This window comes from Narcine bancroftii, chromosome 1 (assembly GCF_036971445.1).
Source record: "Narcine bancroftii isolate sNarBan1 chromosome 1, sNarBan1.hap1, whole genome shotgun sequence".
NCBI lineage: Eukaryota > Metazoa > Chordata > Chondrichthyes > Torpediniformes > Narcinidae > Narcine > Narcine bancroftii.
In genome coordinates, this window is record NC_091469.1 from 233,849,789 (window position 1) to 233,866,427 (window position 16,639).

General features: G+C 38.0%; 1 protein-coding gene and 1 non-coding gene across 3 annotated transcripts in view; one reads left to right on the forward strand and one right to left on the reverse strand.

Moving 5' to 3' along the window:
- epb41l4a (erythrocyte membrane protein band 4.1 like 4A) overlaps positions 1 to 16,639 on the reverse strand; it is a 517,267-nt gene that overhangs the window by 388,682 nt on the left and 111,946 nt on the right. For both annotated transcript variants that reach the window (XM_069892849.1, XM_069892845.1), the window contains exon 7: positions 15,714 to 15,834. In XM_069892849.1, the coding sequence (XP_069748950.1) occupies positions 15,714 to 15,834 (121 nt within the window). The remainder of the gene's footprint in view (positions 1 to 15,713; positions 15,835 to 16,639) is intronic.
- On the forward strand, positions 13,746 to 13,852 carry LOC138752087 (U6 spliceosomal RNA). Its single transcript, XR_011350359.1, has one exon. It is a non-coding gene; the product is annotated as a U6 spliceosomal RNA (small nuclear RNA).

The following is a 16,639-nucleotide window of genomic DNA, read 5'->3' on the forward strand; positions in this document are numbered from 1 at the left end:
CCTCAACTTGATAATAATAAAATAATTTGGAATTTCATATTTTTCTTCTTTCATTCTTTGAAAAGAAATAAAATATCCGGCTTCATAACAATCTCCAACAGTTTTAATTCCTTTCTGATTCCATATTTTCAAAAACTGGTTATTAAGAGTAAAGGGAAAAAGTTTATTCTGATATAAAGGCGATTTAACTGAAATTTTCCCCCGCATACCTATCTCATTATTTATCTTATTCCATAATTCAATTAAGTGCCTCAAGATAGATGGATTATTATTAACAATTAACAACTTATTATTCCATTTATAAATAAATTGTATGATAATCTTCTCACCAATAGTGGATAATTCAATATTGACCCATACTAATGAGCTATCCAAATCAAACATTCTATTAATAAACCTCAAATGTGCTGCATTATAATAATATTGAAAATTTGGGAATTGCAGTCCTCCCAATTCATATTTCCAAGTTAAATTTTGTCAAGAAACCCTAACCATTTTATCTTAACATCAGTAATATTACATCAGAGATGAGCTGTCAATGGGATTCTACTCAAAGCAGAATTGTCAATCCTTAATCATTGCAACATGTAGAAAAGGGTGAGACCTATTTGAAACATCATGCAGCCCTACAGCTTAATACTTGCTGACTTGTCATAATTTCCTTTTTGTCTTCATTGCAGACACTTTTGTTTCTGTTTGACATCTTCGACATCTCTGTTCTTGTTTGGGTTTGCAAAGTAGGGAAGTGTGGTGCATAGTCTACGTCCCATCAGAAGTTCAGTGGGTGACAAGCCATGTTCAAGTGGCAAAGCTTTGTAACTCAACAGAGCTAGAAATGAATCTGAGCTACTGTCTAGTGCTTCCTTGAGCAACTGTTTAACTATGTGAACTCCTATCTCTGCTTTACCATTTGACTGTTGAATATCATACTCTCCTGCAAAGTTCTGGAATTCACGACAGCTGTAGCATAGTCCATTGTCACTGTAGAGGAATTCCACGTCTTGCACATCTTCGTGAGCAATGTATTTCTAAACCTAGAATACATAACCAATTGCCGGTGAGGATCGAAATGGGCCTCCTCTAGGCTCCAAACATTGGAGTGAAGATTTAAAAAGGAAACGCCTGATTATCCCCACAGTGGACTCCACAAGTTCAGTCAAAGTGAACAAAGAAAAGAATACTAAAAATGGCAGAAAGCACAGTTTGGAAAGTTCGTGGACTCTGAAGAAAACTGGTACAACTATGTCCATAATATTACTGAGATTGCACCTTTTAACTGAAAACGGTCACTGTTTCTATTTGTATAGTGGGGGACTAGAACAATCATTCCTACAAAATTGCAGACAGTCATGCTATCATAGCTGCACAGCAACCACCCAGGGATGGTTTGGATGAAGGTGTTGGCACGTATACATGTCTGGTGGCGCTCAATAGGCATCGATATTGAACAGATGTTAAGCAGATGTAGCATTTGTCAAGATGTGCTACCCATGGAAATGGCCATCATGACCATGACACAGGATTCACATTGATCTCACTGGTCCTATTATGGGAGAAAACCTCTTAATTGTTGTCAATGCTCACTCTAAATGCCCTGTGGTATCACACATGAGAAAAGCAACAGACCAGGCAATTGAAAGACTACAAAGTATATTTGCATTATATGGATGACCTATTGAACTGGTTTCCGCAATGATCCACAGTTTGTATTGGAGGCCTTTAAGGTATTCCTATGCGATAACAGTATCCAACATGTCTTGTCAGGACCCTACCACCCAAGCACCATTAGGGAAGCAGAATGTTTTGTAAAGACTTTCAAAAAATCCATGACAACTAAGAAACTCCTAAACATGTCATGGAGTCACAAAATCACAGATTTCTTTAAATATCAGATGAATTGATGTTTGGATGTAACTTAAGAAAAAGACTTTCCACAGTACAACTGAACATCAGCCTTCCAATAGAACAATTCACATCTTCAAGTAAACCTTCCAGACCTCTTCAACTGAGAGAGCCAGTCCTGGTATGGGACTACCAGGTCAACAGGGTGCCATAGGTATGAGGGGTTATTCTTAAAAAACTAAGCTCCTGTTCTTATTCTACACTGGTAGGAACTAAATATGGAAATGGCACATTGACCAATTGAGTGCAATGGATGATCCTATGGCTTCGCCCAGTGCTCATGATCCTGATGAGATCCAGAAATATCTTTGAGAAGTGATGTCTCTTCTCAACCGAGCAGCCCTACAGCTTAATAGAGCATTCCTACACTACGTCCCGTTCAACAACACAGTCTGATGCAACGTCTGAATGGGGTTCACCAAAGACAAAGTTCACAGTCCTTACCACCAACCAAGGTACTATCCCAAAAGGCAAAGAGTCCAGAGAAGACGCAAAGTATCCAGATGGATTCTGCATCTTTGAGAAGATCAAAAAGGGAAAAATGTCCTCCAGAACGACTGAAGGACTATGTACAGTGACTTGGCAGTTTATCATTTCATACTTACATTATAGTTTAATTGTAATTCTTACCATTAGTATAGGGGCACCATGTAGTATTCATAGTTTATTATAAGTGCCATCCAATGTTATTTTCGCAAAGCATTTATTTTGTGGGGGAAAAGTGTACGTATGACGTTGTCACTCATATATACTGTGTGCTGCAGGGAACGATATTGGATTTGTATTGAACAATGAATAAAGCATCACGTCTCCATCTGCAATGAATTTCTAAACCTAGAATACATAACCGCTTTCAGATCTTTGATACAGCTCTGATGTGCATTTTAAACTTTTATATGTCTCTCTGTTTGCTTTCCTTCACTTAAATCTGCTTTAAATAATCTAACAATTAGATGGTTTCTTAAACAACATTTAATTATGGCAACTCTGACATCCTATCAGACACTTATCCATCCATCCATCCATCCATCCCTGACAATCTCTGCAATTAAAAACTAATCTGTTTTCTATCTTCCAGTTAGAACCATAGAAACTACAGCACAGAAACAGGCAGATCTAATCCGTACCAAACTATTTATCTACATGATTTTCACCCAGACTATTGCCCTCTATACCCTTCCAACCCTACCTATCCATTCTTCTCTTAAATGTTAGAACAATAGAACACTATAGCAGAGGCCCTTTAGCCCGTATAGTCTAGCCGACCCATTATTCTGCCGAATCCCAATAATCTGCACACGGATCAAGTCCTACAGTTCCCTACTATTCATGTACGTATCTAAATGTTTCTTACTTGTCAAAATGGAGTCTGCATTCTCCACTTCATCTAGCAGCTCACTCCACACTCTCATCACTCTCTGTGTGAAGAAGTTCCCTTTAATGTTCCCTTTAAACATTTCCCCTTTTATTCTTAACCCATGCCCTCTAGTTCTTGTTTCACCTAATCTTAGTGGAAAAACCCTGCTTGCACTTATTGTATCTATACCCCTCATAATTTTGTATACCTCTACCCTCATTTTTCTCCAAGCAATCAAGTCTTAACATTTAACATTTCCCTTTAACTCAGTTCTTCAAATGGGTAACTCAGTGCCCTACTGTTTACTGCGTTAGCCCTACCCCAAAGGTAGGAATCATATCCCCAAAGTCCAACACCTCACAGTTCTCCACATTAAATTCCACCTTCATTTTACAGCCCATTTTTCTAGTTGGTCCAGATCCTAAAGCAAGCTTTGAGAGCCTCCCACACTGTCCATGCACCCCCAATATTTGTGTCAAATTTACCACATTGTCATCCAGATTGTTGAAATAAAAGACAAATAACAATGAACCTGGCACTGATCCTGGAGGCACAGGCTCCAGTTGGAGAAGCAAACATCCATTGCCACTCTCTGCCTTCTCTCACAAGGTCAATGTCTAATCATGGCGAAGTGTCTTCAACCTGAAAGATTGCTTCTCTCACCATCAGTGCTGCCTGTTTCCAATATTTTCTACTTTTTAACTTAACTCTACTTCTCAGTCCCTCTGATTCAGACCTCTAAATTTCATATTAAAGTGCCATACTTACTGTCTCCATTCTAGTGACATAAAACATACCACAGCTATCAATGTTCTGATCGTTCATAGCAAAAAGCACAGGAATTTTGTTTTTATGGTTTCCAATTACATCAAGGGTGGAGTGTACTCTATTCAGGGGTAGTGATGCATTTCAAAAACCATGTCATGTTACAGACTAACTCTATAACACAATAACTTAAACCTCAGAAGCTTTAATAGTTCAGCAGAACTTTTTACACACTATGTAGTTATGTCCAATTGGAGATAATGTTTGTAACCCAAAATACAAGCTCACTCATGGTATACAATATTTTGCCAAAACGGATCACATACATTTTATATTTATTCATTTATGTCCAGAGGCTACTTTCCTATTTCTAAGTCAAGCTCAGTTCTGAGTTCAATTTGTGGTTATATACTAGGTTAAAATGTTTTCAATGCTGATTGAAAAATAATCTCATTAATCTTTGTTCTTTCAAGAGTAATGGATAATTAGATACCAAGGAGAAGTAAATTTACTTAAAAAGTCATGTTATGGATCTTGGGCAATTTTATTTCAGGACCAGGCTCAGGTCCACTGCTGTGAAAGACACTGGGAAAACTTGTAGCTGTGTGGAAAGTGCTGAAACAGTGCTGGGAAAGCTGACAGATGTCAGAAGCGCAAGAGCCATGCACTGGAAGCTGGTAGGCTCACAGAGAGCATGCGTGCTGCTGTCAACCTCTCTCCATCACTAGAGAAAGCTGAAGGCATGCACTGGGGCAGTTGAAGAGCCCAGCGTGCAGAGTTTTGAATTGGCTGGTTGGTTGGTTGGAGGGCAGTCAATCAGACAGTTGGTCTGTGTATGTGTCCTCATCTGGCAGCTTCAGCAAACAAAAAGCTGAGTTGCTTCGTTCACGGATGCTAGCATTGCCATCCATAACTGTCAGTCAGGGTGCTCACCCAGTTGTTTTAGTGGAAGAAAGAAGACTGAGCTACTTTGTCTGCAGGTGTCAGCGCTGTGTCACTCTGATACCCAGAGTGTGTATGTGTCCAACCTGGGCTTCCCCAGTCCTCTTCAAGAGGAGGATTTCATGTGACAGGAGTCACTTGATGATCCAAGGCAGGATGATTCGAGGGGAAGACTTGTGTGACAGAAGGTCACTTGCTAACCCTAAAGTGGGCTTCAGAGGCATGAACCTTGTGTAGTGACTAGGAAGTCATTGGATGAAAATTCCCATGAGAAAAATTCAAAGGTGGTTGTTGCCGCATTCAAAACTCAGGAAAGTCGTAAGTCTACAGTGATCACGGCCATCTGTCTCCACATCCAACTAAAGACCAGTGTGCAACCAAACTAAGAATCTCCAGCCTGGAGACCAGACTCTGTGAGCTGTTCCTTTTTGACTGATGGACTTGATGGGACTGACTTGAGGTTTGGTTTTGGGAGTTTTCTTTTGGGGCATTTTGAGTTTGGATCGTAATGGTCTGGGTTTTTATCCCCACATACACTTTATAAACATGTTGTTAATTAAAGTTGCCATAAAGGCTTATGTTGGGGTGTTAAGTTTATTGAGGTAATTCTATTGTTAATTTGTCAATAAATTTTGTGTTAAATTTAACCCATCTATTTATTTGTCTCTCAATTGCCTGCTGGTGAGGCGTAACAGTTAGAAATTGTTTTCTGCTTTGGACAACCGTATCAGCAAGGGCGACCAATCCATCGAACAAAATATATTTAAATGCCTGATGAGCTTATTTAAATGTATATTCATCTTTGAAATTTTTGAACTGCAATCAGCAGATTCCAGCTTTAACTAGGGAAAATAAATTTGGAACTTAGCCATATTCCTTTTGTGACATTGCAGGAAATCTCAATCAATATTTAGATTTCCTTTTGGTAGGAAGCCAAATGATGGTAATCTGACCCTTTGAAGCTACTCGACCACTTGCAACAATTTTGGTGTTACCCTCAAACTTATTCACCATGTGAACAATATTGTTAGTCAAATCAGACATGTAGATGATGAACAACAGGTATCCAACACCAATCCCTATGGCACACCATGAATCACAGGCTCCCTATCTATAAAACTACCCTCCACTTCCAACCTCTGTCCCCCTCCACCAAGCTATTTTGAATTCAATTGGCTAGCTCACCCTGGATCTATAATTTATCCTTCTGTACTAGTCTTGTCAAAGATCTTGCTAAGTCTATGTAGACAACATCCACGACCCTATCCCCCTTTATGTCAACTATTAAAAATTCAGACTAATTTGTGAAATATGATTTCCAATGCAATGACTATTCCTATCCAGTCCTTGTATATGCAAATACTGGTCGATTCTATCCCTCAGAATCCTTTCCAGTAACTTTACAATGACTGATATTAGGCTTACAGACCTGTAGTTCCCTGGCTTGTCATTGCACCCGTTCTTTAAAAAAAACATTTGCCATCTTCCAGTCTTCCATTACCTCACCCATGATTAAAGAACAAGTGACTTTGCTTAATGCAACAGATGGAAAACCTATAATTTGGGTAAAAGATGAAATATAAGTGAGACTTTTTAATATAGAAGTTTGGAAGGTAGTATTGTACTGCAGTTCCTGAAGCAAAACCTGGATGTTTGACCTATCATAATTAATATTGTGGTAATGTTTACCTATATTACTATGTTACTAGTAATTATAGTGAACAAACTTTCTACTCATTCAGAACACCGCAGGGTAATTTCCAGATTATAGATTAAGAAATAGATCCTATGTTCCATTTACTTTGTAGATTTACCAATGACAGCAGCCCCAGGTTGCTGTCAAAGAGATGGGCAACAATGAGAAGGGGAGGTATATAGCACCAATTGCACAGAATAAGTGAGCTTACATTCCTAAGAGCAAGAAAAATAAATTTAAACTGACAGCCACCATTGTTTGGCTGCAGTGGCTGAAGTATTCAGATAAAAACAAGCAAAAATGTCACTTATCTATCTCCATTTTCAGAAATATACCAGAAAGAAAGGAAAGGCATGTTGATGCCTACCAAGTCCAAATAAATTTGTAGTTAATAGATTGGTTTTGAAGAAATGCAACTTTTTATATGGCATAATTTAATCAACTCCAAATGGTTATGTAAAGATTACGACTATGTATTGTTTCAAGATAGCACATCAAACTGAATTTGTCTCCTTTTTAATCAAGTACTGTACATGTTTGGACTGGATGTATTTTATATATTATTATCAACCCTTCCCACTGTGAATTATTTCTCCCTATTTTTAAAAGAAAATGCCTTAGTTAATTTGTTGATATAATGATACTCTTCTTTGAATTATGACACTGCATCATTCATAATTAAATATCCCAGATTCCTCACAAGTGTTAGCATCCATATGCCAACTAACTTTACTGCTTGCCAAGTTGCTGGACGTTTTGTCATTTACAAGTAAATGATATAAACACAATTATATTACACGTGTGTAAATGCTAACACATCATTGAACATATTTTGCTCTTCAAGTTGAAATGATCATTCATGTAATGAATATTTTTCATCTTCCAACATCTTAATGATGATGTTTGGGAGAACAGCCAGAGAAATTATTGTCATTGGTAGTGTGACAGAGTATATAGATATGTTTTTGGGAGATAAATTGGGAAAGGTTTATTAGAGTAGATTACATACAAACACTTTAAAACAGATCTTATTTGAAATACTGGAGCTCTGCTAATGCTAGACATATCGGCTCCACAGCTTTTGCAAGAGCTTTGGAGAGTGTCCAAGAGACTTCACTAATGGATTGTTGTTTTCAAAAGGCAACAGATGAAAGATCTTGCTGGAGCCGCAGATTGTCTGGTGTTGTTCTGAGGGTCATGTGGTTTTGCAGGCAGAGAGAGTCAAACAGGTTTTCTCTCACAGAGAAAATGAGACACAGAGATCACTTCTACAGTGTTACAGTCAGTAGACAGCAGCTGGGACTGGAACAGGCCAAGTTGTCAAGCTTGTGGAAAGTCCCATTTGGAAGACGGCTTGGTCAAAGCACTTGTGGTTCATGCAAGAGGAGAGGCTGTCTAATGTTTCACTTGGAATAAGAGAAACAAAAAGGCACTCTGTGATGACCTGAAAGCAAGAGGTTATCATCTGGAGAACCCTGAAGGGGGCAAGTTTTGTCAGCAAGACACTGAGGTGACTGATGGAAGTACACCAGTTGTCGATGTCCTGAAACAACAAATCTCTCTTTGAAAACTGGCAAGAACCTTCCTGAGCAGTAACCAATTACCTTTCAAGCACCAAAGCCTGGTGAAATTAATAAATGTTAAATTCTGTGCACAGTATAAGAATTGCCTGCAACCAGTGAACTTGGAGGAATGAGAAGTGAGATTGGACTGTGAACCAAATAACTTTTCTGAACTTACACAGACATTACATACACGGGCACTTAGAATTAGAATGGGGTTAAGTTAGATTAGTTAAGTTAAAGTGCGATACTGTTTTCATGTTTAAAGATAATTAAAAACAACTTTTGTTTAAGTAACCATTTGTTTTAGTGAATATCTATTGCTGCTGGGTTTTGGGGTCCTCTGGGCTCGTAATGGTAGTCACTGGTCATTTTCCCAACAATTCCTTTATATGTTGTCAAAATTTTCCACTTATTTTCACTAAATCATTTTAAATGTATGTGCCAGTACTATGGAAAAGCAGTACCACAACATAATATTATACCAGCATGCTCAAACATACAAAACATTACAAACCTTCAGAGGTGCAGTGTGGGTTCATGTCCAAGTGTTCTACAAAAATCCCTTATAATTAATTCACTTATTTAAAATTATAACTAAATCATATTACCCTGGGTTTTCATATTATTCCATGTTATTGTGAATGTGTATTTATATATCAGGGAATACAACTAGTCGTAAACAAGTCAGAAGGGAAATAAAAATGTAAACCAACCTAAAGAAGGGAAAAGAAACAAGAGAGAAAGAAAATGAAGCAAAATGGGGATGAGGGGAAAGGTGATAATGATTATCACTAACCTGTTCAATCTTCAATCTCTGCTTGAGTACAGAATACATCTTCCACAGCCATAAATAACAGTACCAAAGACACAAACATGATGGAACGACAACTTTAAAATCAGTGTTAGCAGATTGATAATCCAGATATAAGAGGGAGATTGCCAAAGGAGATGGCATTTTATCAAAATTTAAATGTCTGATAAGGCTAATTGATCTGGTAAGTGTTGAGCTGTGAATGCATTAATGATCCATGTTAATCAGAACTTTATTACTGATAGGTTTAGAGTGGGCTGTCACTAAATGGTCTCATAACAAATGTTTTCTTCATATTAGTTACAAAGCCAAATTTATTGCATTTGACAAGATTTCAGATTTATTGTACATACATGACATCACATACAACCCTGAGATTCCTTTCTCCTGCAGGCACGACAGAATTACTCCTAATTGGTAGTGCAAAAATAAACCGTACAAGGAACATGTTCAACATGATCTGCAATCTATAAATTGAAGTAGAGAGCAGATGCTGAACAGTAACATGGGACAAATTTCTCTCCATTTATTTTTCAAACGATATGTCAAAATGATTGCCTTGGAATGGAGATGACCCAACACAGACTGGCAGCCAAGCACTAATTACCATAAATTTTCATGTATAATGCAAAAAAAATTACCCCCTTTTTCCCCTCAGATAAAGGGGGGTCGCATTATACATGGGAATAGAATTTAATTTTTTTTTTCTGCAACTCGCAGGGAGGCTCGGGCAGGTGAGCGGTTGTTGACGGCGCAACTCGTGCGGCTGGGCAGGCGGTTCGGGCAGGCGAGTGGTAGTCGCCAGGACGACTCAGACAGCCAGCTGGCCGGGCGAGCGGTAGTCGGCAGCGCGACTCAGGCGGCAGGGCGGGCGGGTGAGGGTGGGGGGGGGGGGGGGTCACATGAAACACGTATTTTGCTGTTGCTCTAATTTCTATCCATGGTGTTTTCTCCTGGAATGAAGAGAAAACACAGTGTTTATGTTGCATCATTTAAGCTGGAAGTGATCAAGTATGCAGACAGCATTAACAACTGTGCAGCCTCCAGAGAATTCACCGTTGCTGAGAGTAACGTCAGGCTTTGGAGGAAACAGAAATCAGAGATAGCCCAGTTGCCCATGACCAAACATGTTCAAAGGGGAAAGCAGGTTCTGTATCCAGATCTGGAGAAGGCACTGGTTGACTGGGTAGAAAGGTGGAGAAAGGATGGCTACATTGTCATCTGTTTCCATATCCAGCCTAAAGCTAGGAAACTGCAGAAAGATAGCAAATATGGAGTGAATGGCACATTCAAGGTATCAAATGGTTAGTGTCAGAGGTTTATGAAGAGGCACTCCCTGGCCACACATCAGAGAACCAAGATATCAAAGAAGCTTCCCAGTGACTTGGATGACAAGATAATTAGTTTTCATAATTTTGTGATTAAGTTAAGGATGGAGCATGACTTTGATATGAATAATATTGGCAATATGAATGAAATTCCCTTGTGTTTTGATATGCCTGGTAACAGAACTATTGACAAAGAAGGTAGTAAGATGGTTTATGTAAGGATGACAGGTCATGAAAGGACCCATTTCACTGTAGTTTTGTGCTGCTTGGCTGATGGGTCAAAGTTACAGCCAATGGCGATCTTTAAGCATAAGACCATTGCAAAAGGAGAAAGGTTCCCACCAGGCGTTCTTGTACACTACCATCCCAAAGGGTGGATGGATGAAGAGGGCGTCAAACTGTGGGGGGAGAAGGTGTGGAATAGAAGACCTGGATCTCTTTTAAAGAAACCGTCAATGTTAGTGTGGGACCAGTTTCAAGCCCATCTGACAGAACGGGTAAAGAAGCAGCTCAAGCGATTCAAGATACACCAAGCTGTTATTCCTGGTGGCTTGACAAGTGTGCTGCAACCCCTTGATGTCGTGCTTAATAAGCCATTTAAGGACCATGTTAGAAAAAATTGGATTTCCTGGATGGCCTCAGACCAAATGGAGAAAACAGCAGGGGGAAATCTCAAGAAGCCAGGCCTATCCATTGTTGTTTCATGGGTGAAGCAGGCTTGGGATTCACTTCCAAGTAATATGGTCTCTCTGAGTTTTGTAAAGACAGGAATCAGCAACAAAATGGATGGGACTGAAGATGAGTTTTATGGGACAATGCAAGTTCCACTACTACTTCAGACTATGAAGATGAAATAACAGACACAACAGGCTGGGACACAGATGAGAAGATCAACAGAGAAGAATGGGAAGCTCTTTTTGGAGCATCTGATGACAATGAGTCTGATTTTGAAGGATTTTTAAATAATGTTTTTCTTTTTATTTACATTTATATTTTGAACAATAAATTGATTACATTTATTATGATGCTTTTGTAATTTCATTCAGCACATCACCACTTTTCTTCCACAACCTGTCAAAGTGGCCTTTCCATGATGATTTTGGGCCAATAAAAAGGAAGAAGGGGGTCACATTATACATAGGGGTAAAATTTTTCCCATTATTTCCCCTCAAAAATGGGGGGGGGGTCACATTATACATGAATATTTATGGTACACTCTAAAAGACCAAAGGATGAATTTCATTGCAACATCAATAAATAAAGGATTTTGGTGCATGCAAAATGTTAAGGAGTGGTTGAATTTTGCAATGAATTTGATCAATCTGAATCATCTGATTCTGGAATAATTTTAAAACATTTTCAGCTGCTGCCTATTTCGCCTTTGGAACAAATAAAATAACAGTTGGACTAATTCCCAGTATCTGAATCTCTCCAATAAAAACACAGAAACAAACTTGCCCAATTCTATTTCACCAACCTACTAATTTCAGAATGCTTACATTTAAAGCAGTGGTTCTCAACCTTTTTCTTTCCACTCACATCCCACTTTAAATAATCCCTATGCCATCGGTGCTCTGTGATTAGTGAGGGATTGCTTAAGGTGGGATGTAGGTGGAAAGGGAAGGTTGAGGATCACTGCTCTGGACCCAATTGTTACTGAAATGTTTTGCTTGAGAAAAATTGTCATTGTCCCATTTCCTTTGGAGTTATGAAACCGTGCACATAACGAGTCAATTAGGACTTTTAATTGTGCACTTTATTTATTTTCTCTGCTCTCCCTGTATTGCACTTTGCTTGCATTTGTTATCTGTTTCTAGTTCTTTCTTTCATGTTCATGCTGCGTGCAGTTAGTTTTTGCACTACCAATTGGGGGTTACTCTGCCACACCCACAGGAATAAGGAATCTCAGAGTTGTATGTGATTGTCATGCATATACTCTGACAATAAATCTGAAATCTGAAATCAATTTGTCATAGAGTTCTCTCACCTGGATGCCCTTCTGCTCAATTTGTCCATGTTGACTAAACTATTTCCATTTACCTGCATCTAGCCCATAGTCCTCTAATTTTCTATCCATGTATCTAAATGATTTTTGAACATTATAATTCTCTGGCAGATCATTCGATATATGAAGAAAGTGCCTCTCAGATCTCTTTTAAATCTTTCCCCGTTCACCATAAATCTGTGCCCTCTAGTTTTAGAAAAAGATTGACTTATCTATGCCCCTCATGATTTTGTTAAAGTCTATAAGTTCCTCCCTTAGCCTCCTAAACTCAGGGAGTAAAGTCCCATCCTGTCCTCATAATTCAATTGTAGTTTGTTGGAGCTGCATTTGGCTACGGAAGAAATATAGTAGAGGGCTAAGCATGCAGCCTTGAAGTGTCCCTGTGTTAATGGTTAGCAAGGAGGAAATGATGTTGCCAATCCACACTAAATGGGGTCTGTCAATAATGAAATCAAGGAGTCAGTTGCAAGTGAGGAACAGGGTCCCAGATCCTGGAGTCTGATTATGAGTTTATATGGTTTGATGGTATTAAATGCAGAGTTATTGTCAATGAACACAACTTGGCATAGGTGTGTTCATGTGTTCAAGGTTGACCATCATGGAACAAAGGGCCAGAAAGCTGGCTCCCACTGTAGATCTATTGTGGCGGTAAACTAATTGAAGTGGTTGCAGAATTTTACTGAGGCAGGAGTTGAGTTGCATCATAAACATCCATCCAAATGTCACTAGTTATTGATGTAGGGCACCTTCGACTTCTTGGGAATCTGTGTGGTGGGTGTCATTTTAAGTCAGGTGGGAATCTCAAACCATTGCAACAAGGAATAGAATTCATCATGTGAGAAATACTTTTGTTCAGTGAAGTCAACAAGATCTTTACAAATGTCCTGCAGAAAAGGCCTTGCTGAAATAGACAATCCCAAGAGCATGTGCAGAATGAAAGCAGGATGTAATACAACTGACATGTTCATAACACTGTTAGTTGTAAGAAACAAAGCATGAACATATATATCCCCTCTGAAATATTTGTTGACTTACAAAAGACAATCAACCACCCAGAATGAGAATGAAGCATCATCCAAGTTCAACTTTGAAAATTGTAGGGCACAAATTACAAATTAATTATTACTAAGTATCCAACCTTCAGTGCTCAAGGGAGCATCTTGAGGAGGAGTACACAATCAACAATTGGATTCATCTATCAAAGGATGTGACCAGAATGAAATTCTTTAATCACTCTTCCCTCTAAGCTGCGCATATGTGCATACGCACACACATTTTGCAACCAATGCACAAAGGAAATTAATGTGCAAACAAAAGGTGAGTTACCTAAAATAAAATCTTAATTAAATACGTTACTTCATAGAATGCAATCATGTGCTCGCTTCGGCAGCACATATACTAAGATTGGAACGATACAGAGAAGATTAGCATGGCCCCTGCGCAAGGATGACACGCAAATTCGTGAAGCGTTCCATATTTTTTAAAAAATAGAACGCAATCATATTTATTATATTAAACCTGTATTATATTAAAATATGCCAATATTTTTATTAGCCATGAGAGATAGGTTGAGCCAAAATTATCTTGAAACAATTTCAAGTTTACATTTGCACGAGCATTCAGTGTGCACATACTTTTGTCACAGGGAAAAAAAAATTGCACAACATAAGATTTTTGTGCACACAACTAAAAATTAGAGGGAACATTGCCTTTAATATTTTTCCAGTGAGGCTGCTCCTCCAAATAGAAATATTACATGCGGTTTGTGCTACTTATGCAATGCAGGCAATTTGTGACATTTTTAAGTTAAGTACACCCTCCCCTTCATGTGCTTCGCTCACAGTTGAGTTAAGTCATACGTGAACCACAGCTCTTTTTGGTGGTAATCTATTTTGAGCTTGTAATATTATAGAAAGACATGACAACATAATTAGAAATAATTTATAAATCATAGGGTACAAAGAAATATTTTCTTCTGCCTTTCTTTCCTTGATGCTTGTCATAACATCCGAACTGAAATAAAGAACATCACCAGATGGAACTAATCCCTCTGAAGAGAACAAAGGGAACTAGATGCTTAATTAGGAATGAAATCTTTCATTGTCACAAGTTAATTGACTGAAATAGTACACTGCTCTTCCTACCAGACAGAATATGGCTTATAATATATACATCGGCAAGAAACTAGACTGGTTATAATCAAATGTATTCTGCAAGTTCCCCTTGGCCAGGTTGCAGTGATTATTTCAACTCCTGACCAGTGACCTATTGATCAGATTCTGGGATCTGCTCGTATATTGAATGTTGAGTTTGGATTGTTTGAATCTATCTCATACACCAAAATGTTCATCATCACCTCAGTTTAAAGCAGCATGGAAACCAATGAGGTACAGAAGTGCAATTTACAAGGCAGTTAGGTTTTAAATGAGGAACTGTCACCTTGAATAAACCCATTGTCTCGCTCAGGCTTGCATATTAAAAATAACTGGCATGCTTTGATGAAAAATACTTTTCCTATAAAATGTCAAAGCAAAATAACCTGAAATAATCTTTTTCAATCGTATGTTCCACTATTTATTTAATTGAGTTTTAAACTTGGTCCAATTAGTGGATTCTTATTTCTGATTTTGTGTTCATAGCACAAAAGCAGAATGCTAGAGTCTAGCATCAAAATGCCATCTGTCAGTAAAACATTCAACTCAGGCAAAAGTTATAAAAACCTCAAGCTTTTCCCCAATTCTGTTACAGTGACATGCATTGCTTTATCGGCAGTAATTGGGTATTTCAGAGGTAGTAGCTGTCATCATAATAAGCTTTCATTAAGGTTAAGAGCACAGGTATATCCAGAATAAATATTTTAGCCCCTGGAAATTTTTCTTCAGCTACTGAGATATTGAAAATATATCATATGGGATAATATACATCTGAACAAACCAAGAAAAGAATTTAGATACAAGGCATTCTCGAAGGAAAAAAAACTCAATTGTATTGCCAAAAAACAATGAAATACCATTAAAAGTAAAATCAGATATTATATATCACTGCAAAGGATTCAGCTATCCAGGGGGTGTAGCTTGTTTGTGCACACAAGAACTAAATATACTCCTGTGTGTGGGAATTTTATGAACTTAATTGGGAGATTAGAGCAGGAATTTCAATAAATTAAGCAATTTCCCAATAATATAAGCAATCTCATCCAAGAAAAAATATACCATTACATATGACAAAGTATACCATTACATTTTTGATCCTGCTCTTTTCAAGGATATCATATTTAGATTATGAAATTATCTAATATTTTTGGTAGCTTCTGCTGTTTACTAAAAAAAACAAAGTCCTTACATTAAAGATTTATGAAATTGTTCTATTGCTTCTTCGAGATCCTCCTTCTGATCAGGAACAAAGCGGTATTCAGATACATAGTTGGCCATGTGCTTAAAAGGGTCATAGTCTCCAAGTTCAGCTGAAAAGTAAAATGGGACATCATTTCAGCATTATTACTTAGAATTTGTTTTATCATCAGGCCTGGCTCATTTTTTAAAAGCACTGATACATAAATTATGGACTATAAAGTCTTCATCTAGGGTTTACAATTTTAAAAGAAATTATTTGCCACCTCATTTGATAAATACTAATCATATTTATCAAAAATGAAAATAAACAGAATTTGTCTATTTGAAATGAAATGTTTGAGCTGTATTCACAACACTCTGCAATTTCTTGTGGTTTTGAGTAGAGCAGTTCCCACACCATGCTGTAATGCATCCAGAGCGGATGCTTTCTGTGGTACATCTATAAAAATTGGAAAGAGACATTGGGGACATGCAGAATTTCTGTAGGCTTCTCAGGAAGTAGAGGTGTTGGAGTATTTTCCTGGCTGAAGCATCAACATGGTTGGACCAAGACAGATCATTGGTGAACCAAAACAGATTGTTGGTGAAATAAATGAGGCTCAGAGTCAGGAATAATGACAGAACTTAAGCGTATGATTGAGTTTGGCAAAGTCCTGCTTTTACTTCCTTTGTCCCCAAGTTCAATCAGAGTTGTGGAAGATAGACAGAAGTTACAGTGGAGGTAGATACATTTTTGAAAGAGAGGGAATGAGGAATTGCACAGAATATGCTCCCAATATGTTAAAATACTGAGACTGAAAAACTGAAGCCAAAATTTCTAACCATTTCTATTCAATAGATGTACCAGGTTTGCTTCCAATTAAATGTCTTTTAAACTGTCATGACGCCAACAGAACGGTCACAACAGTAGCACAT